The 25,369-nt window shown below is 41.9% G+C and overlaps 1 protein-coding gene across 2 annotated transcripts in view; it reads right to left on the bottom strand.

Annotated features, from left to right (window-relative positions):
- Nucleotides 1-25,369, bottom strand: part of LOC120915141 (low-density lipoprotein receptor-related protein 1-like) — a 103,958-nt gene that overhangs the window by 14,434 nt on the left and 64,155 nt on the right. For both annotated transcript variants that reach the window (XM_040325410.1, XM_040325417.1), the window contains exons 21-29: nt 24,933-25,111; nt 19,739-19,925; nt 13,410-13,628; nt 13,109-13,292; nt 7,204-7,405; nt 6,956-7,120; nt 6,482-6,682; nt 5,592-6,132; nt 2,422-2,547 (exon numbers count right to left, since the gene is read on the bottom strand). In XM_040325410.1, coding sequence (XP_040181344.1) covers nt 2,422-2,547; nt 5,592-6,132; nt 6,482-6,682; nt 6,956-7,120; nt 7,204-7,405; nt 13,109-13,292; nt 13,410-13,628; nt 19,739-19,925; nt 24,933-25,111 — 2,004 coding nt within the window. The remainder of the gene's footprint in view (nt 1-2,421; nt 2,548-5,591; nt 6,133-6,481; nt 6,683-6,955; nt 7,121-7,203; nt 7,406-13,108; nt 13,293-13,409; nt 13,629-19,738; nt 19,926-24,932; nt 25,112-25,369) is intronic.

Raw genomic sequence — 25,369 nt, 5'->3', positions numbered from 1 at the left:
CCCGACTTAAAAATTGTACATGTTTACACTGGCTATAGGAAAGTCACATGCCATATTTTTTTAAATTCCTATGGGCTATCCTTTAACCACCTTGAAAATAAAATAAAAAATAAAATATTAAATTAACAGTGTTACCAAGTGGGATTTCATTATTTACAGTGGATATAAAAAGAGTCTACAAACCCACCATTAAAACGTCAAGTTCCTGGGATGTAAAAAATAAATAAAAATTCAAACCCTTCGACCTTTAAAGTGCGACCTATAAACTGTAAAACTTTGAAATCTTTTAGGTGGAGGGAAGTAAAAAAATAAACTAGTTGCATAAATGTGCGCACACTTAAAATTAATATTTTGTCAAGCACCTTTTGATTTTATTACAGCACGACACATCTTGACTTTGCAATATTTGCCCACTCTTTGCAAAAACACTTCAAATCTGTCAGGATTGTGAGGGCATCTCCTGTCCACATCCCTCTTCAGACCACCCCAAAGATTTTCAAATCGGATTCAAGTCTGGACCATTCCAAAACTTGAATCTTCTGGTCAGTGGCGGCTGGTGCTCAAATTTTGTTAGTTTGCGCCCCCTCCCAAAAAACAATTGCAGCCTCACTGTGCCCATCAAAGGTCACCACTGTGCCATCAATTGTTGCCACTGTGCCCCCTCCCCCCCGCCTGGCACTTACCTTGCTGGGGTCAGCCATCCCGCTTCTACCGTTCCTCGTTATCTTCTCCAGCTCTTGATGACGCTTCAGCCAATCAGGTTACCGGTAACCAGAACCGGTGAACCCGATGGCTCCGATAGGCACTTCCACAGCCAACCAGCTGCCGTTATTCAGGGGGCCGGCCATCTGAATAGTCGGCGGCAGCGGCAATACATAGATTCATGCAATGCATGAATCTATGTATTGTATACAGTGGCGGTGCGAGAGTGAGAGGGGGCGGCGCTCCGGCACCCTCTATGGACGCACCACCACTGCTTCTGGTGAATGCATGCCTTTGATGTATGCTTTGGGTTGTTATGCTGAAAGATGAAGTTCCTCTTCATGTTCAGCTTTCTAGCAGAAGCCTGAAGGTTCTGTGCCAATATTGACTGGTATTTGGAACGGTTTAAAAAAAATCCCTCTATCTTGACAAAGGCCCCTGTTCCAGCTGAAGAAAAGAAGTCCCAAAGTAAAATGCTGCCACCACCATGCTTCACTGTGGGTATGGTGTTCTTTTGGTTTATGTGCAGTGCTTTTTGCACAAAACATCTTTTGGAATTATGGCTAAAAAGTTAAACCTTGGTTTCAGACCAGAATACATTTCCCCCCACATGCTTTTGGGAGACTTCAGATGCGTTTTTACAAAATTTAGCCAGGCTTTTGTTTTTCTTCTATTTGGGGCATAGTCAGAGGCACTCATATGGCAGGTTTGTACCGACTCCTATTTAACATGAGTTTGAATGGGATTACTTAATTCTTAACACAGCTACATCCCCAGTTATAAGTGGGTGTGCACACTTAAACCACATTCGTTCATTTTACTCCCCCCCCCCCCCCCCCCGTAAAAGATTTCTGTTTCTCTTCAACCGAGTTGTACAGTTAATAAGTCACATTAAAAAAAAGTGGGAAAGTTCTGAAATGTATCTTTGTCTCACAGAAACCTGACATTTTGACAGGGGTGGGTAGACTTTATATACACTGGCCCAGATTCACATACAATTACGTTGCTCCTGGGCAGCGTAACGTATGTGATTTACGTTACACCGCCGCAGGTTTACAGCGTTTGTTCTGAGAATCAGGCACTCTTACCTGTAAACTTGCGGCGGTGTATCGTAAAAGCGCTCGGCGCAAACCCGCCCAATTCAAATGGGGCGGGCACCATTTAAATTAGGCGCGTTCCTGCGCCAAGCGTACTGCGTATGCTCCGTCGGGTAAATTTTCCGACGTCATTTTCTTAGACGTTAGCGTAAATGGCGTCCAGCGCCATTCACGGACGTCTTACGCAAACAACGTAGATTTTTTAAATTTCGACGCAGGAACGACGGCCATACTTAACATTGGCTGCGCCTCCATAGACCCAGGGGCAACTTTAAGCGTCGCAAAGGCTACGGAAACTACGTAAATTCTCTGCGTCGAGCGCGCTTTTGGGAATAGTCGTAATTTGCTAATTTACATAAGCGACGGGGAAAACACCATCGGCGACACCTAGCGGCGGGAAAAAAAATGCATTTAAGATCTGACAGCGTAAGAGCCCAACGCCTGTCAGATCTAATGGGTATCTATGCGTAACTGATTCCAAGAATCAGTCGCATAGATACCCGGGGCCAGATTAGGATTTACGACGGCGCAAATGGTGTTGCGCCGTCGTAACGCCTTTGAGAATCTGGCCCTGTACGTTTAAAATGATGCCTTAAATAAACAAAAACAAAGGGATACATACCATTAGCAAACACAGTCCAGAGCAAATAACCTTCTCCAGCAGTAAATAGATTTAGGCCATGTAGACCACTTTGTATCACCTTGTAATTTGATCCATCCACTTCAATTGATTCAATGGTACCATATACTGCAAAAGATTGAAGGCTTTAATCAAAATTGCATTAAAATGAAATGGTCATCTTAGCTAGCGATTTCCACTCTTATCTCAAAGGTTGCTGCATATAATATTATATAATAATTTTTTTTATATTTCTGTTTACTTCTTGCTTGTTCCCCTCTTTTACTTCTATGTCCTAGTCTCTTCTCTTTGCTCCGGGGAACTGGATACCCCCAGCTTAGACGCAAGTTTCACAACTCGCATTCAGCACTCTACAAGCATTTATTCCAATCCCCCATTTTGTATATCATATTTCCCTCTGAAAAACCACTTGGCGAAAATAAAAATCCCACACAAACTCACATCTTCTGCAGCCAGATTAAGCAATACAATTAAGACCCCTTATGAAGCCCTGTCTTGTGGATTGAAGGAATAATCACATCACCTGGAGTTGCTGCCTGTGAGAGCTAGTGGGGAGGATACCAATACTGTCTCTAGCTGTTCTGTGATAGTTCTACAAGTCCAAGCAATAAGTGGTCTGATTAAAACTGAGCACTAGAAACATTTGTGTTGGGTCTCTACTGATGAGAGGCAGCGAGTGGTTCTATGTTATACTTTAGTGCGTATGTCAAACGCACACATATGCATAGGGTGGCAACTTTATTGGCCCTGTGTGGGTCTTTTCCCCAGTTTCTTTTGGGTTTTCTCGGCTGCCGTTTGTCCTTGTGGGCATGGGCGCCGCCTGACATTGTGACTTCCTGGCAGGGGGTGGAGCACAGGGCTCTGTGCTCCCTACGTGCTTAACAGGTGGCAAAGTGATCGTTGTCCACCTGATGGGGCCCTCCCTCCCCGCCAGCAGCGTCCCTGATCCCCTCCGGATGTCAATGTGCCGTCCGCGGCTGGGTCGCACGTCCGTGTGACGTCACGTGTTTGCAGCGAAGGTGACGCCAGTGGGCGGGGACAACTGTCCTTCGGGAACGCCGAGGGAGCCACCATTTGCAGCACATTACCCCAGAGGGGTGGCGCGCGGGTGGAGGCGTGGTATTTGTGAGGCATTCTGGGACCACCCCCCCCAATTGGGAGCAACATATATATTATGTAGGAGCTATGTGGATCTTGCTATGATCCTAGTTCTTCTCCATGGATGACCATACAGCTTTTAATTGTAAGTATACCAGTCCTGCACAGACTGGTTGTCCTGTGATTCCAACAGTTTTTCATCCCAAGATTATATCCTTGGGGATAACAAATGATACTTTGATTAGAATATATTCCAATCCCTAGAACTTTTTCGTTGGTGCTGGTCTCTTCCCTTGGCACCCACTACTGGCCTGGGATTTCCCAGCACCAAACTGAGTATTTTCTGACACTGGTTCAGTCTGATTGTATAACACACTCACATTCAACACCACACAATCCTCCACCGTTTCTTCCTCATACTCCCACCATACTTCACGCCATGCTCTCACATATACCTTGCACTCCTTTACATACTTCATACACTTTTTTCATTTTCCTTTCAGGCTTTGGATTCCTTTTCCTTTTAATTCACTACACCCAGCACACATCATCAAATAATGTCTCCAATAACACTTGATTGGTAATTATATACTTTGTTTTGTTTACCAACCATTGGATACATACCCAGGTATAGAATTGAAACATACTATAATTCATGTAATACATTTTTCACAGCAAACCATATATCCTCTGAAAATCCCATATTAAAAGGGATCGAAATGTGTCAGGAACTCAAAATATATAGATGTCCTTGTTATGTACAACTGTATCTACAATGTTGTGTTTGCAATTGTACACACACTATATATATATATATATATATATATATATATTTGTAACTGGGAGATTCAAATTTTTATGTCATGATTGTGTCCCAATGTACATAATTTTAATATATATTTCTATACTTGTTGAAATTTTTGCTGCTTAAAAACCATCAGGGGAATAACTTCCATGCCGCAAGTGGTTCTTAAAGCCAAGAAGGAAGAGTAGATTGCAGTGTTGGGGAGTCCTTGGAAAAGCTGAAAAAGGACATACATTTGGCCTTTTTAAACCTAGTGTGAAGGTCTATGGAAGGGTGAGTGCATTTACTTAGTTAAGGCACGTGGTGTATCAACTGAAGTGTAATTTGGGATTAATAAGTGTTTATGTTAATATCACTACAGAGCACTGATGAATGATTAGACTTTATATTGTTTATTCAATGGTTTTTGGACTGTTAACATGAAAATTTTGCATATTTGGTGTTTTGGAGGAGTCCCTCTAGCACTGAATTTTACAGTTTAAGGCTTTAAGCTAGCCTCTGTGCCCAATGGCATGCGGTTTAACCCTCTTCCCTTCAGATTATTCTAGAACATGTTTTAGGAGACTGCAGTCAATGTGGCCCACTTGTGCCAATCTTTCTAGATCAAGATGTGTACTTGTAAAAAAAAAAAAAAAAAAAAAGAAGGAGCTCCTCATTGTGCACACACTTTAACAGTCATCCTACTCTGTGCTTTCTGCCAATGTTAGTCTGATGTTTGGCATGGTCACAAGTAGCCACTAATAGTTTTTTTTTAGGGCTGTTGCCAGTATGTTCAAAAGGACAACTTTGATCTGACCAAAAATATTGCTCCCAATACAGTGCTGTTGCCTATCAGGCTAAACATGTTTTTTTAGAATAGGGATTTTTAAGACTTCCAACCCCCAGCAGTGTAACAATAAATAAAAAATAAAAATAGGGTCAAATGCAGATTGCGATTTAACTATAGAGGGGATTTTCACCAGGCACGCAAGGAAAAAAAGGTTTAACCTTTGACTACAGAAATAATTTGTGACTGCTTGATAGAATTCCTGGGAAACCCTCCCAAGGCTGATCCTTGGAGCAAGGGAAGCAAAGGATGTGTGGAAGGGCAGGTTTTGAACTTTATCCTTTGGTCTCAAGTGGACAGTTTGACAAAGAGTTTAATGGCAAGTGCTTATGGCAAACAAGGCAACAATTGACCATACAAAACAAATACCTTTATGGAAAAGTAAAAAAAAAAAAAAAGATACTGAAAAATGGTAAACTTTACCTCTGTCCGCCCAATAAATCTTTCTTCCAGAGTCTGCAAAACTCAGTCCTACCACAAATTTGCTTTTATTCCACAAAACTCTTGGCTCGAATCCATCCATGTCAGCACATTCTATCTTTGAAGGTTTCTCCTGAATTACCGATCCAGCGTCAAAATAGCACATCATACCAGTGGATGGGAAGATAGCAAGGCAGAATGGTTGATACAGATTTTTTACCACCGTCGTTTTGTACAAACCATTTGACGTGGTAACCTGAATGTATGGCTTAGATGTGCTAATCCAGTATATGTTTCCATTTATCCAGTCCACAGCAATGGAAGTCACACTGTCTTCGACATGTATTACTTTTTTCCAATCTGCAGATTCACGCCCTTTGCTTTTTATTGAAGCTATGTAGCCCCCATTTTTTACAGCAAATACAAATGTTCGATCTCGTAAAATGTAATCAAAGGATGAGACCTGATTAACATTGGTCAGAGACATAATCTGAGTGTTTGTTGCAATTTTGTCATCATCTAGGTACAGTTTATGCAAGTAGACCTAAAAAAAAAAAAAAAAAACCTCAGTCATTGGTGTTATTTTACTGGCAGTATTTTACCTATATTATGCTTATGTGTTCTTAAAGCATTTTACCCTGATAAAGATATGAGTGAACCATATAACTGTGCCCAAATGGTGTATCTGCTAAACACCATTACAAAAATGTTCTGATCTGTAGACCAACATGCAAACCTACAGCTACATTAACAACTGCTTAATGGTGGTAAATACATCTAAAGAAACCAGCTGATTTTTCACATCCTGGTCTTAGAATATCAAATGTAGTTTTTCATGAAACATGCATGATTCTAAAATATATACTTAAAGGCTCAACTGCTAAAGGGCGCACCTGGTAAACAGATCCTGGCATAACCATCATCAAAAATGGTAAATCCTGTAAAGAAATACAATCTAACATATTGCTTGAAAGCACAAGTCCTGTGGGACACCAACAGCTTCCTTGCATTGCAGGTCCAATAAGGCAAACATGTGAGCAGTTGAGTTTGTGGCAGGGGTTTTCCATTCTTGGCTGCAGCACCTCATGCATAACCTAAAACCAAGAGGAAAATAAAGGTTTAAAATAATCTTTTAGACCAGTGTACAGTATATACCTATACAATATTTGCCTTTGCTGTTAAAGGTGACAACCTTAGTACCCTAATCCTCAGGGTTCACTTTCCAAGCATTGTCCAACTCATCCTTTCCAATTGATTTATGCAATCCTAAAAGACCTGTAATTTCCTTTATCAGTTAAGCCAAAATTACATACATAGCCAGTTTACAGTGCATTACAAAGTATGTATTTTGTCAGCAGTATTAGTACCTTAAGTCCATATGGCTGACCATGTCGCTTTATTAGCACAGACCAATCCTTGCCCGTTTTCTTATTTATCTTTTGCACAGTTCTTGCCTTTATTTCAGACCAGTAAATCTCATCCTCAAACACAGTTATAGCAAAAGGACTTTGAATCATTTTCATTTGCAGCACCTAAAAAAAAAAAAAAAAAAAAAAGTTGAGCAACTTTTTTTTACTCGATTACCAAATGGCAAAAATATTTAAATATAAAGCACCTTTATATCCGTGCCATCCAGATTGGCTGAACCAATGGCGTGAAATTTCTCATCGGACCAGTAAATTCTCCAGCTAAGAAGGTCAAGAGCCAATCCTGTTGGCCAACCAAGTTGCGTATTGACTAGAATTTTTCTTTGACTCCCATCCATACCAGCTTGCTCAATTTGTGACTCTGTTCCAATTTCAGACCAATACATTAATCTGCATTTGACAAATAAAGAGCGTAAAACTTCTGTTACTTTCTGGTATGATTGGATTTACTCCATGTGACAGTAAAGGTCAGAGATCAGCGATTTACTAAAGGCAAATTGGCTGTTAACTTTGCAAGGAAAGTTGCACTGCAAGATCATTTGCCCCAGATCTTTGTCAAGGAGGTGAACATCCATCATACAATCATAAACAAACAATTGTGTTTTCTTTGAACATGAAATCCTACTATATACAGTAATCTTTTAAGTAAAATGCTCTTGCAAAGTGAACAGTCCATTTGCCTATGAGAAATCCTAACTCAATCAGCATCAATCCAAATATACAAAAAAAAAAAAAAAAAAAAATGCACTATATTCAGTGTGACTATAAAATCCAAAATCAGTGCAATTCATTGTGAAAATGTGCTCCAATAGGAACACACACACACAGAGGCCTCTGTAGTCTGTGTGACCATACACTGAAATTTGTGTAAGCACTCAAAGGGGTTTATTTACTAAAGGAAAATCCACTTTGCACTACAAGTGCAGTCGCTGTAGATCTGAGGGGGACATGCATGTAAAATAAAACAGAATTTTTTGCTTGTACATGGCTAGATTATAACAAGCAGAGCTTCTCCCGATTTCAGCTCTTCCTCTCAGATTTACTGTAAACAAAAGGAAGAGTATGGGAATCCCACCTGTTAATCAATTATGTAGTACTCACCGATATTGTCGGGGGGTGCAATCAAATATATAATGTAACCAAAAATAGAAAACAAAAAAGGAAAAATTGACTGCTGCACACCCTGAAGAGTTATAACTACAATTTATTTGTATCAAAAAAGTGAAGCATAAAAGGCATTAAAAAGGGGTATTGTACCCGTAGAGTGACCTGAGAATACACTCACAAAACGGGACGGCAAAAAATAGTAACTAATTGAAAAGTAGGGCTCGATCATACAAACAAGAGATCAAAGTCCATAACTCACCCATTCACCCTCCACACAACACATAGAGACCCCCCACCCCAAGCACATATGAAACCCCACCGCTAATTAATGATCCTAATAATTTCCACACTAAGCGGTGGTTCCCTGTAAATACAGGTGAATGTACCACCGTCTAAGTGGGAAAAAAATGCAAACAGAGGAGAACACTCAAAGACGGGGACATGAAAGGGATCCACTATGGGGTGGTATGGTAGTATTGCTCCATTGGGGATGAATAGCAAATAATAAGTCAAATGAAAGAAGTATAATCCGAGGGACCATAGACTATTCTGCTAGCTGGAGAAAAAGTTAAGTTTATATTTATATGTCTCTCTTCTTCAGATGTATCACCACGTCTGATGTAATCAGTTGTTTAATATCCATCAAACAGTAAATAAGGAGACATTCAGCAGATAAATGTTGGAGACTGTAATAACGATCTTTAAGGACCAGAGTTCACCTATGTTGCATTTGAGAGGACTTTGCAACAATGTAGCCACTATTAATTGACGGGTTCCCATATCCTATGGGTAATGTCCATTCAAATCAATAGATATGTCCATAAGATACGGACATCTTGTTGAACTGCAAGTGGCAATTTATGCTTGGATGAATATTGGATGTATAAATATGTGAACCGTTAGTGAGCAGACGATTGATCAGCATTCCACAGAGATAAAAGATTGAAATTGTACTCACTGTTGGGCTGTTACATATAGCTCAAGGTCATAGCTACCATATCAAGTCTGTACTCACGTGCTGCCAAAAAGATTTGCAGCCGAGCCATCCATCCATGTGTTCTACACAGAGCCAGAAGCACTTGTCCTCGATGCCGCGATGATAGGTGAGTAGTATTGTAATGTCCAATATAGGACTAAGATTATGCAGTGTCTGATGTTTTTTAGCAGATACCAATCTCCAAGCTTGAGAATAGAGGATGTATTAGGTCTCCATGAAGCCAATCTCTCCAATTAGAGTGTGCAAGTTAGTGTTCAGATTGCGCTGTGCATGTCTCCATATGGTTCTCTTCTTTAAGTTGCTTAATAGCTCAAGGTAACCATGTTACCGAGCTCCGAAAGGAAAGAAGCACTGAGGTTCAGAAATGTGCATCGGGGGGTCCCTGTTCCCCAAGAGTTTACATGTTTCGTTCCTTTGAACTAGGAACTTCGTCAGAACTTCACACTGGAACTATTAATTGCACTTTTTTGTATATGTTTTTTTGTATATTTGGATTGATTGAGCAACACCGAGTTATTATTTCTCACTAGGTTGGGCGATAATTACTAGAAGTGTAGGGAGCCGTGATTGGTTATATTAAACTACCAAGCCCCGCTTGGATTAATGTAGCCACGAACCGTTGTGCTCAAAAATTTTACATACCCGGCAGAATTTGAGATTTATTGGCCATTTTTCATGGAATATGAATAACAAAAACTTCTCACTTATGGTTAGCGTTTGGCTGAAGCCATTTATTAGCTACCAACTGAGTTTACTCTTTTTTTAAAATCATAATGGCAACAGAAACTACCCAAATGACCCTGATGATTTTGGCCTGATAACATGCACACAAGTTGACAAAGATTTGAACGGCTATTAAAAAGGTAACCATCCAGGTCTGACACACACACACACACGAAGGAGCCGCTGTTTTTAGTTTGGGATCGGCCTATTAAGTTACCTTCTTGACTTGGTCTAGGGTGATAGTTGCGAGTGTGAATAAAGAGCAAGTGTCCAGGCATCAATTGAGTTTTCAATGCTTTATTCCAAGGCCCAACATCAACATGACACAGTAGAGAAAGGTTGATGAGCATAGAGAAACTTTAGTATCAGGCCCTGGATATGAAAGAGGGCAAGCCTACTCAGCAATAACGTAACCCAATTAGTTGCCACCACACTCCAGGTGGGTAAAGTGCCCCCGGACAGGCGTCTGCCACAGGCCTGGCAGCCGGAGCGCCACTTAAGGATCACTGGGAGGAAACAGGCCTCTGCCACAGGCTTGACAATTTGAGATTTGTGAAACTAGATTGAGCGAATCCTCCCAGTCAATTCAGATATTGTCACCCACTGACAGCTTGAACATACCTGTCATGCAGTGTGGTGACTGGATCCTCGATGGTTAATCTAGGCCTCCTGGACAACCTCTGATTCTAGGTTCTCCCGAGCCAACCCCCATCGCACAGCTCCCGGCTTAGGATCCTCTCAGCAGAAGGTTGGGACCCAGCCAGTCGCTGGGGCCCCTCTCTAAGTTGGGATGCGGCTCCGCATGGTGCATGACCTCAGTAGAGCAGGCCACGGTGGCAGGGGCCCATGGATGCGCGCACCCTGAAAGTGGATGCCGCACCTGGAACTCGGGCCCTGCACAGAACAGACCGGCCCAAAGGCGGTTGCCCAGATATATCCCCCCTCCTAGCATGCCCAACGAGGGGAGATTTCCTCAGATTGGCTGCTGGGAGAAGGTGGGTCTGTCAGAACCCCTCTAGCGCCAGTTGCCGCCCGGGGGTGATGACGCATCCCCCGGAGCGCAGACTGACCCACAGGAAAATTCTGAAAATGGCAACAGCCTAAATTTCCATAAACTGAATGGGAGCAAGTTGATCCTCCCATTCCCCACTAACTTTAGCGTAGCGCCCGTGCTGAATGTAAGGGGGCGACACACACACACACACACACACACACACGTGTGTGTAAAAAAACCAATGAGTTTCTGGACTCCTGACAGAACCCTTCATCCAGTGCTGCACTGACGTTTCTGGATTCTGAGTCATGGGGAAAGCAAAATTGTCAAAGGAACTATGGGAAAAGGTAGTTCAACTGTAAAACAGGAAAAGGGATATAAAAAGATATCCAAGGAATTGAAAATGCCAATCAGCACGTTCAAACTCTTAGGCCCCATACACACAAGAGGATTTATCCGCGAATACGGTCCAGCGGACCGTTTCCGCGGATAAATCCTCTCGAGGATTTCAGCGGATTTCTCTGCGATGGAGTGTATTCACCATCGCATTGAAATCCGCGCCAAAATCCTCTGGCGATGATGTGTTGCGCCGTTGCCGCGATTATGACGCGGCGACTTGCGCGACGCTGTCATAAGGAATTCCACGCATGCGTCGATTCATTACGACACATGCGGGGGATCCCTTCGGATGGATGGATCCGGTGAGTCTATACAGACCAGCAGATCCATCCGTTGGGATGGATTCCAGCAGATCGATTTGTTTAGCATGTCAGCAAATATTCGATCTGCTGGAATCCATCCCAGGGGAGAAATATCCGCGGAAACAGATCCGCTGGAGTGTTACACACCATAGGATCCATCTGCTGAAACCCATTTGCTGGGATTTTTCAGCGGATGGATTCTATCGTGTGTATGGGGCCTAAGAGTCGCCAGAAGAAAGCCATTACTACTGTCACAAAATATCCTGCTTACAATACGCCAAACAGCACAGAGACAAGCCTCAAACCTTCTGGCATAAAGTCATTTGAAGTACTGAGACAAAATTTAGCTTTTTGGCCACAATCATAGTTACATTTGGAGAGCAGTCAACAAGGCCTATGGTGAAAAGGTACGGAGGTGGATCGCTGTTTTGGGGATGTGTGAGCTACAAAAAAGGCACAGGAAACTGCATTTGTCAGCCAGAAAGTTGCTCATGGGACGTACTTGGATATTCCAACATGAAGAACCAAAACACAAGGGCAAGTCGACCCGTCATTGGCTACAGCAGAATAAAGTGAAGGTTCTGGTGTGGCCATCTCAGTCTCCTGACCTCAATATCATTGAGCCACTCTGGGGAGATCTCAAACATGCAGTTCATGCAAGACATTTCAAGAATTTACAGGAACTGGAGGATTTTTGCCAAGAGGAATGGGCAGCTTTACCATCAAAGATAAAGAGCCTTATCCACAAATACCACAACAGACTTCAAGCTGTCATTGAAGGGGGCAATACACTGCATTTAAAACTTTGATCAGGGTCATTTGGGTAGTTTGTTGCCATTATGATAAAAAAAAGTGAACAGTTGATTGGATTCAGCCAAACACTAACCACAAGTGAAAGAAAAGTGTTATTCATATTCTCTGAAAAATGGCCAAGGAATCAAATTCTGCCAGGGTATGTAAACTTATTAGCACAACTGTAAAATACATAACTGGCCAATGTCCCTGGATGCTGGAAATCACTGAAGTGGACACCACTATGCCAATGATCTTCACTTGCTTTCAGGTCCTGGGCAAAGTGGCCCACCTGACTTTGTTGGCCACTCAGCATGGGCTCCAATAAGAACAGTTTCATTAATTTATATAAAAAATAAATAAAAAAAACCTCACAAAATGCTTTGTATTTTATGAACGCAAATTGTTGTCCGGTTGGACAAGGTGGAGGCGTGGGGCGGTGACATTCTCCCCACCTCGTCCAGTCAGAATACTTTTATTTATTCAGCAAAGCATTCTTCAAAATAACACCCGTGCAGAGTAGCCAGCCTTCTGTAGTAACAATGCATCAGACCAGCCACTTGCCATGGGACCCAGAAGCAAGTGGAGATACCATGATTTCCAGGGGCATCAGCCAGGTATAGTACATAGTTACATTGCTGTCAAGCTGGACCAATGTAATTGTATATACAAGAAACACACACACACACACACACACACACACACACACACACACACACACACACACACACACACACACACGTAGAAGACAGTTATTGTTAAACCATTTTTCAACTAACCCATCAAGAGGTTGCATGACCAAAGAACGTGGCTGATCTAAATACTCATCAAGAACCACTACATATTCTGGAACCCCCTTCCAAGTTCCATTTAGTGCTGTAGCAAGAATTTGCCCTGCTGTGCCATCTGTCCAGTACAGATTCCGACCAACCCAATCAACTGCTACACAATCCGATTTAATGCCTGAAAAAACAAAAAAATAAAAACGCACACATTAAAAAAAAAAAAAAAAAAAAGTACAGTGCTGCTTTCCAATAATGTCCCCCCCCTCCTCCCCCACCACACACTTTATATTCTAACCTTTAACAAGAGTTCCTTTGGTTTTTGTGTTCAATGTTATCCATTTGATGCTTTCTGCATTGAGGTCCATCCAGAAGACCTTCTGCTCTTGTAAATCATAGTCCAGTGAGAAGATCATGGAACTTTTATCAGTAGAGGTCAGAATCTTTGCCTCCAAGGTCTTCAGCTTGTACAACATTAGATTAAACTGAACGGATACCAGCAAGACAGGCTCTGTACCTAAAAAAGCATATTTACAGATGGTGGATATGAGACATGCAGACCAACTAGCACATATGTAAATTTATTGTAAAGTGCTATTGCATAGGTTTAATTGCAACCATATGTACTAGTATATTTTAAGGCACTTTGCAATAATGTATTCTGCCTCAGCTCAATGTCAACACAATACAAAAACAGAACGTCTGCTTTTTCCACAGCCTCCCAGTTTGCTTCAAGGTCTAAAGGAATGGGCTTAGTCTAAAGTTGAAGTCAAAATTGTTAATTGAAGGAAGCCTCCCTTTGCTAGGCTGTCCAGTTGGACCAGCATCTTTGCCATGTTATGGACCCAATATGACTAGCCAAGAGTCAGTGGAGAATAGCTACAGCTCTCCCATCCTCAACATTGGGGCAATTTACCTCCCTAGTGGGGTGCTCACTCTTAAGTGTATCCAATCCACAGAGTAAAGCAACAGCCCCCTCTTGACAAGTAAACCAACTTGTCCTATTGGCAATTCTCTTAATGTGGCTCTGCCCTATACCGTCTGCCACTAAATACATCTTCCAGCTTAGTACTCTGCACAACAGCTGCGTGGTCTCACAGCAACTGCTGTTTGGATTCACAGGAAACGCAGTTCTGAGTACCTCGGGGTCCAAGTGGGAGTCTAAACATGGCTCCCACATTCCCATTCTTAGCCGACATTTTTCACTCGCTGCCCAGCTGCTCTTTCGCTGGGTCCAATGCAGCACAATCTGCACTGTAGCCTTCACCCTCACAGCACCTGTGCAGTATAGCTCCCAACTGTCCTTGATTTGGAACAATGTCCCCCTCTCCCTTATTTTGGTCTGATCTATACAGTTTTATATGTAGGTAGTGTTAATATTTTGAACTTGACAAAAACCTGACATTTGTAAATGTCAAAAGCTAGTATGAAGGAATAATGGTAAACACCACTTGTGGGTTTAGCCTTTTTTGTATAATTTTTTAAGGGGGAGTTTCAGGGAGTGTGCCCTATGCCTACATACTTTTGCCAATAGGTGTTCCTCATCCTCTCAAAGAGGTGGGAGGTACAGCAGTTGCTTCCTTGAAAGCTCTGGTGGGGTGGGTTTACAGTCTGGGTCCTAAACGTCATGTTACAAGAGGTATACACACACACACACACACACACACACACGTATGGAATGTGGAAGTGGCCTGAACAAAGCAACTCAAAATACTCAATCCCATTAGGATTTTTTAGGCAGGAAACTGGTTTAGAGGCATGTATCATAAATGGCCATTCATTCAGAGGAAGGGGCACCAATTTGTTAAAAGCTTAATTTAAATAGATTGGAGACTTGTTAGAACCTCTGTTGGGTCGCATTTCCCTCACTACAGCACACAACTTTCTTCAAGGTTGTCAACTTGTTTTTGCCTTTTGATGTGGCGACAAACGCTTTACCCCCTTAACTTTATTTTTTTATTTTTTAAAAAAGGCCTTACAGGGATAGTAAGGAGGAATCTCCATAATAAAAAAAAAAAAAAAAAAAAAAAAAAAAACAGTAAGTCAGATGAAACACTTTACAGGTTTTAAATTTTCCTACAATAGTTGGTTCGAGCTTGACTTTAATGTAACCTCAGAATCAAGCGTCTTAACAAGTAGGCCTCACAAACCACGTAGAAGCACTGTCCAGTCTCCAACATATACTTATGCAAAAATAGTATATTCAAAATATAGTCTCACATTCGGAGAGTAAATAGGATTTCACTTGTACAAAGACAAAATAATTGAGCGCACTCCTGATATGTACCAATGTACTAATTGAGGGAAGGGAGGGGAGGAGGGGAAGAAGGCACAGTTCACAAGAAATGATTGTTAGTAGGGCTAATGGAAATACACTAGTCCATGATAAATGTCCATGATAAATGTCCATTAAAATCAAGAAATGTTTAAAACTTCCGCTGAGTGGCAGCCAGCTGTCAGATGAAGTGGTCTGAAGAGCAAAAAAGAAAGAAAGCGGCGCCTTCTAAGCGTAGCAGGTAGGTGTTTATTCTGGTGAAAACATAAGTAAAAATATATTGTAAACAGAGCTACACGTATGGCTTCATAACATGCATGTTTGTCCGCAATAGTCCCGGGAAAGGCTGTAGTCACTTGTGGTCCTAAGGACTGGATCAGCTGGTCCCCTGCCTCGGATGACGGAGACGAACGCCCTCGGAACACCAGAGAAGGGAGCTTGTTTCCCGAGTGTGCTGTTGGTGTGACGTCACTTCCGGGTGCGGGAGATGCACGCGTTCGAGACATGCGTGTCTCTTCTTCAGGCTCTGGAGGGCCCATCTTACAGAAGGGAATTATAGCCACTACTGGGCCGGCCAGACGCTGTCCTATTGTCTAGACTCATTACTTTAGAAACGGATGCCAACCATGATGTATATACAACAATGTAGATGGAATGTAAATAAAATATATAAGCATCCAAGAGAAATTAGAAAATTGTTTAAAAAAAATATATCAATAATGGTATTAGTTGAAGTAAGATATAATGCTAAAATTAAAAAAAGGACACCGACGCTCCACGGAGCGCTCACTTAAAAAAGGACCATTGTGCATGTATATACCCATGGGCGCTATATCTATATACAAATTTAGATGTGAATATGCACACCTACAGATGCATGTATATCTGCATGCTATAAAGAAACATAACAAGCCCGTGGGACATTGGATAGAGCCACCGGACCTATTAGAGACATAGGTACAAACTAGGGATGGATACGGATCCAAATGGTATAATTTTTTTTAAATAAATTGATATTAAAATCACAATCACCTATAAAGGTCTTAAAATCAGAAATATTATATGTATCATAAGTACAGTATTATAATAAAATATTGATTTCAATACAAAAATCAATATTAAAATAACCTATAAACTTGTTATCAGGAATATTTTTATCATTATTTTTATCATTATAGATACAGTATTATAATAAAATGCCTTAGTTTAAGGAATCAAAATTAACATATTATAATACTGTATCTATAATGATGATACCATTATTGATATATTTTTAAACAATTTTCTAATATTTCTCTTGGCTGCTTATATATTTTATTTACATCCCATCTACATTGTTGTATATACATCATGGTTGGCATCCGTTTCTATAGTAATGAGTCTAGCCAATAGGACAGCGTCTGGCCGGCCCAGTAGTGGCTATGATTCCCTTCTGTAAGATGGCCCCTCCAGAGCCTGAAGAGACACGCATGTCTCGAACGCACGCATCCTCCCGCACCCTGAAGTGACGTCACACCAACAGCACACTCGGGAAACAAGCTCCCTTCTCTGGTGTTCCGAGGGCGTTCGGCTCCCACCGTCGCCGCCATCCGAGGCAGGGGACCGGCTGATCCAGTCCTTAGGACAACAAGCGACTACAACCTTTCCCGGGACTATTGCGGACGAACATGCATGTTATGAAGCCATACTTGTAGCTCTGTTTGCGAGTACAATATATTTTTACTTATGTTTTCACCAGAATAAACACTTACCTGCTACGCTTAGAAGGCGCTGCTTTCTTCTTTCTTAGGATTTCACTTGTGTCTGTTATTCCTTTGTCCTAAATATTCTACAAGCTAAACGATTTGTCAGGTAAATATAAAATAATGCAAAAATCGTATTAAATTCATCAGCTGGTAAGAGCTCTATAATGCAACCTTAGAGTGGTGAAGATCTACCCAAAACACAGGAGAAATCAAAGCTCACCAGGAACCGCACCCCATTTTTTGGCCCTTTTCACAATTGGGTGAAGCAGAAAGGTGGGCACAAAAGGGCTTTTCTGCAAACGCATGAAAAATGTGCCAAAACACTTGACAAATGACACCCCAAATCGGGTAGCAGCAGTGTGTTTTTCCGCATGACAAATGCTCTTGGCTTGTGTCCAAAATTTGGTAAATGAGCTTCAGTGGGTTTTCGGAATAGAGTGGCCTTAAGGGAGCCAAGCTAGCAAGACCATACATAGTGCAGAGTTCACAGGGCAGGACTACAGTGTGTAGTGTTCAGTGGCTGGCTCTACACTGGGTTATATATGTTGGCAATCATGTCCCCTGTGCCAAGCTGCCAGTGTCCCCCTTTATCTACAGTATAAAGGCTTTATTATTAGTTTGCCCTTCCCCAATACAAGCCTTTGTAGTAGCTTACTTGCCTGTTCTGGTGCTCAGCCTTCCCTGTAGTCCACCCCTCACATATATCCCAACGCCCTTATGTGACCTAGAAGATTGGTGAAATGAATATGAGGCGAGAATCACAGGAGTCGCTGTATATAGTATAGCTGCTTTTGTGGGTGGCTCTGCTTAGAGAACTTCTGAGGCAGACAGTGGGTCAGCACTGTGTGGAAGAGTCTAACAGAATTTTGCGAATAATTCTGTCCTGTTAAATGAGTTGACTCCCTTTCCAGCTATTCAAAACACACAGCTGAAAGAGTGAAAGGAGGCACACCTGTCCAAAAACATTCTTGTCGGAGACTCTTAAATTGTGCATGCAGTTCTGAAACCAGCCGATTACAGAACTGCTTGGCCATGGATCAGGCAGTGGGGTGTGACTTCTAGTCTGGCAGTTCACTGAGCCTTCAAAACATCGATCCTCTGTTTATAATCGAAAGTTTGTCATTTCAGGTGGTCAGAACAAAGAAAAAAAAAAACTCAGTCAGTACATTTTTCATGTCTTGACAGAAAAAAGTAATCAGGGGTTGGCACCTGGCCTTCAGTCTGCGGTTTGTACCGTACAGTCTTGCTAAGAAGGGCCACAATGCTCTGCAAACCATGTCAAGAAAAACCCATGTTTAAAGTGGTAGTAAAGGCGGTTTAATTTAGAACAGGTAAGCCTATAATAAGGCTTACCTGTAGGTACAGTATATCTCCTAAACATACACCGTTTAGAAGATATTTAGATTGTAAAGTCTTAATATAACAGGTTATATTTTCCTCTGCAGTTGATTTTGTACAGAGCAGCCTGGATCCTCCTCTTCGCTGATCCTGGCCTCTCCCTCCCATCGAGTGCCCCCAGTCAGCAGCTCTCTAGGGGGGGGCACCCGAGCCAGAGATCCGTGTATCCATTCAGACAAAACCTGACCTTGCCCCACCCCCTCTGATTGGCCGACTGCTGCAGGAGCCAAGGAGGAGTGTCCCAGACGGCTTAGACACATGGACATCGCTGGAGAGAAAAAAATAAATAAAAATAAAATCCGCCTTTACAACTCCCAACTTTAGGCCAAGTTCACACTGCCGCGGCATGCGACTCACAGTAGGGGTCCGGTGCATGCTGGTTCACCGGTTCAGGTCCGATTTCAGCCCAAATTTTTGGCCTTAAGCAGTGCTGGTGATGTTGCCAGGGCATGTGTACTGCATTCATAGAGAGCAGTGCCGCTGGGGTTACACAATCACAGCTTGGCCAGTTATATAGGCACAGCCTGCGACCCCGGGAGACAGACCGGGTGAAGATGGAAGCCCTGTCAGCATGCCGCTGGAGGGCTTTGTTTTAAGGTAAGCCTTTCATAATCTGCCATTAGGCAATGCTACTAGTACATTTGCAGGGAAGAGAAGATTTTTTGCAGTGTACCGCTACTTTATCATGCATTTAATTACATCCAGGAAATAAAAAAATAAGTATATAAAAAATAAGAGCAAACTTGACCAAAACCATCTCCTAATAAAACGGTTACGTAAAGCCCAATTCACACAAGTTTAGAGGGTTTCTATCAAGTGAAAATGGCTGCAAACTGATGCAGATTAACCACAACTGGACCAATGCAAAACTAAAAATGTCACCAACCTCAATTGAAATCCCATGTTCAAATTTTGCCATTTTTTCACCAATCTCAACTTTAAAGTTGTGGCATCAAGGATGAAAGTAGATGGAGGACAAGCTTTAGATTTTCAAGCTGATCACATATGTAGTGTAGCTGACCAATTCAAAAATTTACCATTTGTGTTCTACTAAATGATCGCATAAATAATGTTCATGGACAGCAAAAAGCAAAAATAGCATGTAAAAAACAGGGAAAGGTTGATTTGCCAGATCACATTATTAGGAAACTGTCTCAGGGGGAAGCCTAAATTATAGAACAGAAGCTCTCATTTTAAAGATGATTTTACCTGTTACTTTACACTTGTGGCCATCACTCTGCAGGAAATAGCCAGGACGACAAGCGCAGTTATAGGTTCCATTTTGGTTTATACAAGACTGGCTGCATGGTGGGGGATCAAGCTCTTTGCATTCATTTATATCAATGCAGAGACTCATATCATTGCTTAGTCGGAAGCCTTCATTACACATGCACATCTAAAAAAGAAAAAAAAAAAAAAAAAAGTTCACATTAGGGTACTTTTGCTATGAACACGGCATGTCACTTGCATCCTGGTAAAAGCCTCTAGCTACCAGGTGCATTGAATGTGTGCAAAAAGTAAATCAATGCATACCTAAGCATTTAAAGGGAAAAATAAATAGTGAATTTACAGCTAAATATGTAACCAGAGTGTAGAAGGATTAGAAACCCAGTCAGGCGGGTTGCGTTTTTTACTATAGAGATCAACTCTTACTTGTTTTGGTAACCACTTAAAACTTAGAATTTTTACATTCTTTTGTCCAAGGAAATTTAGTCATCAGTACAGAGGGAAAGGTTTCAATTGCAAGACCCACATGTTTTTGGTTACTTAAAGTGGAGCTCTGGCCACAATTTCACTTTTTAAATATAAATACCCCTGTAATACACAAGCTTAATGTATTCTAGTAAAGTTAGTCTGTAAACTAAGGTCCGTTTTGTTAGGCTGTTACAGCATTTAGATAGTTTATAAAATAGAAATTGATTGGGGCCATCTTAAGTGTGGGCATCATGAAGCCAGACTGTATGACTTCCTGGATTTCAGCCTTGCAGCTCTCACACATGTGCGACACAAGCAATGCAATAGGTTTCCATAGCAATGCGAGTGTCAGAGGAAGTTGCCACCCCTTATCTATGCAAACCTCTACTCCCTCCAGGAACCAGTAAATACTGTATACTAAATCACTTGTTTCTATGCAGATATATCTACATAAGATTATATATATATATCTCTTGTTATGTATCGTGTGTGCGTGCATGCGCACACATACTAAACATGTGTGCCATCTTGTGCTCATTATGAGGGGTTCCCACCATCCGTGCCGACTTCCTGGGGCTGTACTTCTGCTGTGCTCATTATGAGAGGTTCCCACCATCCCTGTGCTCATTATGAGGGGTTCCCACCATCCCTGTGCTGAGTTCCTGGGTTTGTACATCTGCTGTGCTTATTAGGGAGGGGTTCCCACCAAATCGAATTGCCCCCGCTAAATGGCATCACCCCCATCGCCGCACCCCCCCCAAATTGCATTGTATTGCCCCAGCACATCGCATTGTCCCCAGCACATTGCATAAATCGCATCAACCCCAGCACATCGCATCGATCCCCGCTAAATTGCATCGCCACATCACATGGATGCGCTTGACGGGCACAGCGAGGATGTGCTTGACGGGCACAGCCGATACGCTTGACGGGCACAGCCGATGCGCTTGACGGGCAGTGTTTGGCACAGTGGATGCATTTGACGGGCACAGTGGCTGCGTTTGATGGCAGAACAATTATTTGTACGTGGTACATGACATTGCATTGGCCCGCCCCCCTCGCCAAGCTCTGCTCTATCTGCCCCTCCCAGCAACTCTCCGCCTCTGCCCGCCCCCTCAAATCTATAATACAGTACAAGCGTGCATTCTGGGCGTGGGCGGGGCTGTTGTGGTATTCAACATCCCTCCACCTCTCCCGAGAGAGAGTGTTTTCAAGTGCGGCTTGCTCTCGCACATGCGCGGTAAAGCCCCGCGATGCGACGGACCAGTACTGAATCCTGGGATTGATCTCCCAGGCGGTATAGCGGCGGTATGGGGGGAGTAGTGGAATGACGTGCTCAGCCTCTTGCCGCGGCGAGGACCAATTTTAATCAAAACAGTGAGTTTCAAAACAAAACAAAAAAAAAAAGTGCCAAATGTGTTTCAGGTGACAGGAGCAGGCGATGCAGAGGACTTAAAAAAAGAGAGTGGAACTCCGCTTTAAAGCACAATTACTGCACATTACAATGTAAATGCATTTTAGGCAACATTTTCTACATAATTCATAAACACATACTACAGAATTTACCTGCCACATGAGGCTTTAAAAAAAACGGTCATGGCTGAATTTAATGGGCCCAAGTGTCTCACTTCCCCCATTTGACTTGCATTGGCAATAACAAAATACCTGTGCTGCATTACGCTTGATGCAAGGACACTTGGATATTTGTACCTTGTACATCAGGGATTATAGGAGGAGAACCACCAAAGAGAATAGGAAAAATTAGAATAAAATAAAGTCAGAGAATGTGTAAACCCCCCCCCCCCCCCCCCCACAAATGTCATAGTTCTAAAATTTTGCTAATCAGTAATGTTTCTCCTTCATTGGAGGTGCATTGAGGCTGCACTGGTGGGCACCGACGAGTGACACTGGTAGGCGGCACAGAATGGCAGCACTGGTCATCAGTGTACATGTCCCTTTTAGAGAAGGCAGGTACCAGCTCTTCACCTCTCATGCCATCTGCATTCATTTCCTCATGCGGACAACTGGCTTCCATTTACATCTGTGATTGGACACAGCTCATCACGATAGGCGCTTTACCACAATCTGAGGATAGTGCCACCCATGCCCCAGTGGGCACAATCACGAGAGGCAGTCATGTCGGCCTCCCTGAACTAGCCAGCCATGCTGCAATCATTTGGCTATAGCACAGTCGGTAAGTGGTTAAAAGGACAGTGGCATGTGTGTATACAGGGCGTAGGCTCAACATGTGTCTCTGTATGCCCGTCAGTGTCAAAGGTTTTCTAAATATTTTATGCCAAATGTGTTTGCATAGCGTTTTTCATTATACTTTCTGCAGGAGCTTCTGGGTTTGCCAGTGCATCTCTAAACCAATGCCATTTGGTCATGCCCAGTTTCCACTCACCACTTTTTGCATTGTGTGCGTAGGGCACACCTTTGCAAATAGTTCCTTTGTCAGGTTCAAAAGTTGGTAAGTATGCTTCTATGCTAAATAGAACTTGTGACGTAAAAGCATTCTTGGTATGCGGTGCACTTTATATAAATTATTGTATTGACAGGTCAATACATTCAAGGGGTTTAGCATCCCAAATCTTGTTAGCTGTAAAACCAGACCATTTTTGCCAATTATATAAAATGTAATGGGGACCTATACGGACAGAAATAAAGAGACCAATCATTGCTGACCTGTAAGGCTTCATTTCCACTGACGTTTTTACAGCCACTTTTCTGAGCGTTTTTTACAGCTTAAAAACGCCTGTCCATGTTATTCTATGGCATCATGCCCACATAGGCGTTTTTGAGCTGCAAATGGCATAGGCGTTTTTGAGCTGTAAAAAAAAAAAACGCAGGACCAGGGCGTTCTGAAGCTCCAGAGTAGAGCTGTAAAAACGCCAGACGTTAAAAAATGCTCAAAAACGCGTGAAAACGCTCAAAAACGTGACGTTTTTAAAGCTGCAGCTCACAAAAAAAATTTTTTTTTTTTTTTACAAAACAAACATGGACAGGCGTTTTTAAGCTGTAAAAAAGGCTAACAGTGGCTGTAAAAACGCCAGTGGAAATTAAGCCTAAACGTTAGTTGCCTGGCTGAAATTTGAAGTCACTGACTTAGAGCAGTCTACAGATTGGTAAATCTGACAGACAATCTGCATGCTTGTCCCAAGCCCTGGTTCACACTGGTGTGATTTGGCATGTAAATTCGGCAGCTATGGCACCGTCCTAACCGGTGGGACGCTGCATAGATTTCAAAAAGTAGTTTCTATACTACATTTTGTCCTCGTAGCCAAGCAGGTCTTCTTGCCCTTCCTCTGGACAGTGGCTGTTAGTGTCTGAGAGATGTCCCCGTCTTTCACGTGTGATCTGATTAGTTCATTCCTTTGACATGTCTTGTCTGAATTGTTTACAATGCAGGTTATCCATCCTTTGACTGACAATACCTGTTATGTCAATTGTTTGCACAGTAATAAAGCTGTAACAATATTGAAGTTTATTACTTTATACTAATTGTGTACTATTTGTAGAGATTCTATACCCATCTGAATTTATAACAAAACCTCTGAAGGACTCCGTCCATAACATGCAAGATGTTATATGCTGCCACTAGTCCAGTTTGTACCAGGACAGTGACAAGCTCATACACCCATCATTTTGGGCATTAGATATTGTACTTATGTCCAATGTTTTATGCATACTTTTAGAAATATAAAATAAAATGTTTGACAGGCCAAAAGCAACGAGTATAAAATGTAAAGACCCAAGGGGTTCCTTCCACCTTGCCATGGGCATCAGGTGATTTTTGCCATTTGTTATATCCGGGTCAGACAAACCAAAATTTTGTATACACCCAGTCCAATCCCTCCATCGTTTCTAAAGCACCGATTTAGAACATACTGAAGACACTGGATTAACCAGGAACTAGTAATCTCTAGTGAGGTCAGTAATGGTAGCTTTCATAGGTCCCCATTACAGCTACCCTTACAGGCAAATCGCAAGTTGTAATGCAAAAATGATTGGCCAATTTACACAAGTCAAATTGGATACTGTTTTAGGAGGAAAAAAAAATAAAAAAAATACTGCCCTTTAATCTGATCCAGAAAATAAGCACACCTGCCAAGTCTTAAGCAAGCCAAACTTTTGGCCAGGATAAAAAAAAAAAAAAAAACACACACCCTGTACAACCAATGATCACACACGATCAGAGTTTACTTTGGAATAAACTCAGACGGGTTTTTCCGACAGAATTCCGTTCAAGCCGTCTTGCATACACACGGACACACCAAATTCGGACCTTCAAAAAACACAGCGACGTACAACATTATGACGAGCCTAGAAAAATGAAGTTCAGTGCTTCCAAGCATGCGTGTTTTTTTTCTTTGGAGTTCCATACAGACAAACAGAATTTCCGATAGAAAGAACATTTTCTCTTCCCTCCCGCCCCCCGGAATTTGACAGGAAAAGGCTGATGGGGCATACACATGGTCAGAATATCCAATGAAAAAAAATTGTCTGACTTTTTCCAATCGGAAATTCTGATTGTGTGTACGAGGCATTAGACCCACTTCAGTCCAGTTTAATAAGGTGTGTTTTCACACTACATAGCTATTGCCAAGTCTAAAGAGTGCACAATTTGGTTGTAATGCGTAGGGGTATTTTTACACTGATAAATGAAAACAGGTCAAGTGAACATTTTGTACTTCTGAACTTTACTTACTGGACCAGATGGTGACTTTAAACATGCAAATGAACATTTTTCTTCGCATGGCACATCGCAGTTTCCACCCTCATCAGAGCCATCCAGACAGTCAGATTGTCCATCGCAAACAACATTAGTTGGAACACAATTAAGATTTTTACACTGATACTCGTTACTTTTGCACATCTGCAGTTTGCCTTCAAAGAAAAAACAAAACCAGGGGGAATAAGGGCAAAAAAAAAAAAACACTTTAATATCAAGTGACTAGTAAATAGGTTTGCAACAAATTGACACTTTGCCTACATAAAGAGTTTAGAAAATATATATGTTTAGAAATATATACAACACATATACACACGAAAAAATTAAGATTTGCTGACACCCAAGTTGTGACCCTCAACTTTCCTAAAAACTCCATGTGGGCATATGGAAAGACTCTTCTAGCTAAAAAGTTT

Source organism: Rana temporaria, chromosome 1 (assembly GCF_905171775.1).
Source record: "Rana temporaria chromosome 1, aRanTem1.1, whole genome shotgun sequence".
In the NCBI taxonomy this organism is placed as follows: domain Eukaryota; kingdom Metazoa; phylum Chordata; class Amphibia; order Anura; family Ranidae; genus Rana; species Rana temporaria.
Note: the sequence above shows the minus strand (reverse complement) of the source record. Positions and strands in the feature narration are given on the sequence as shown.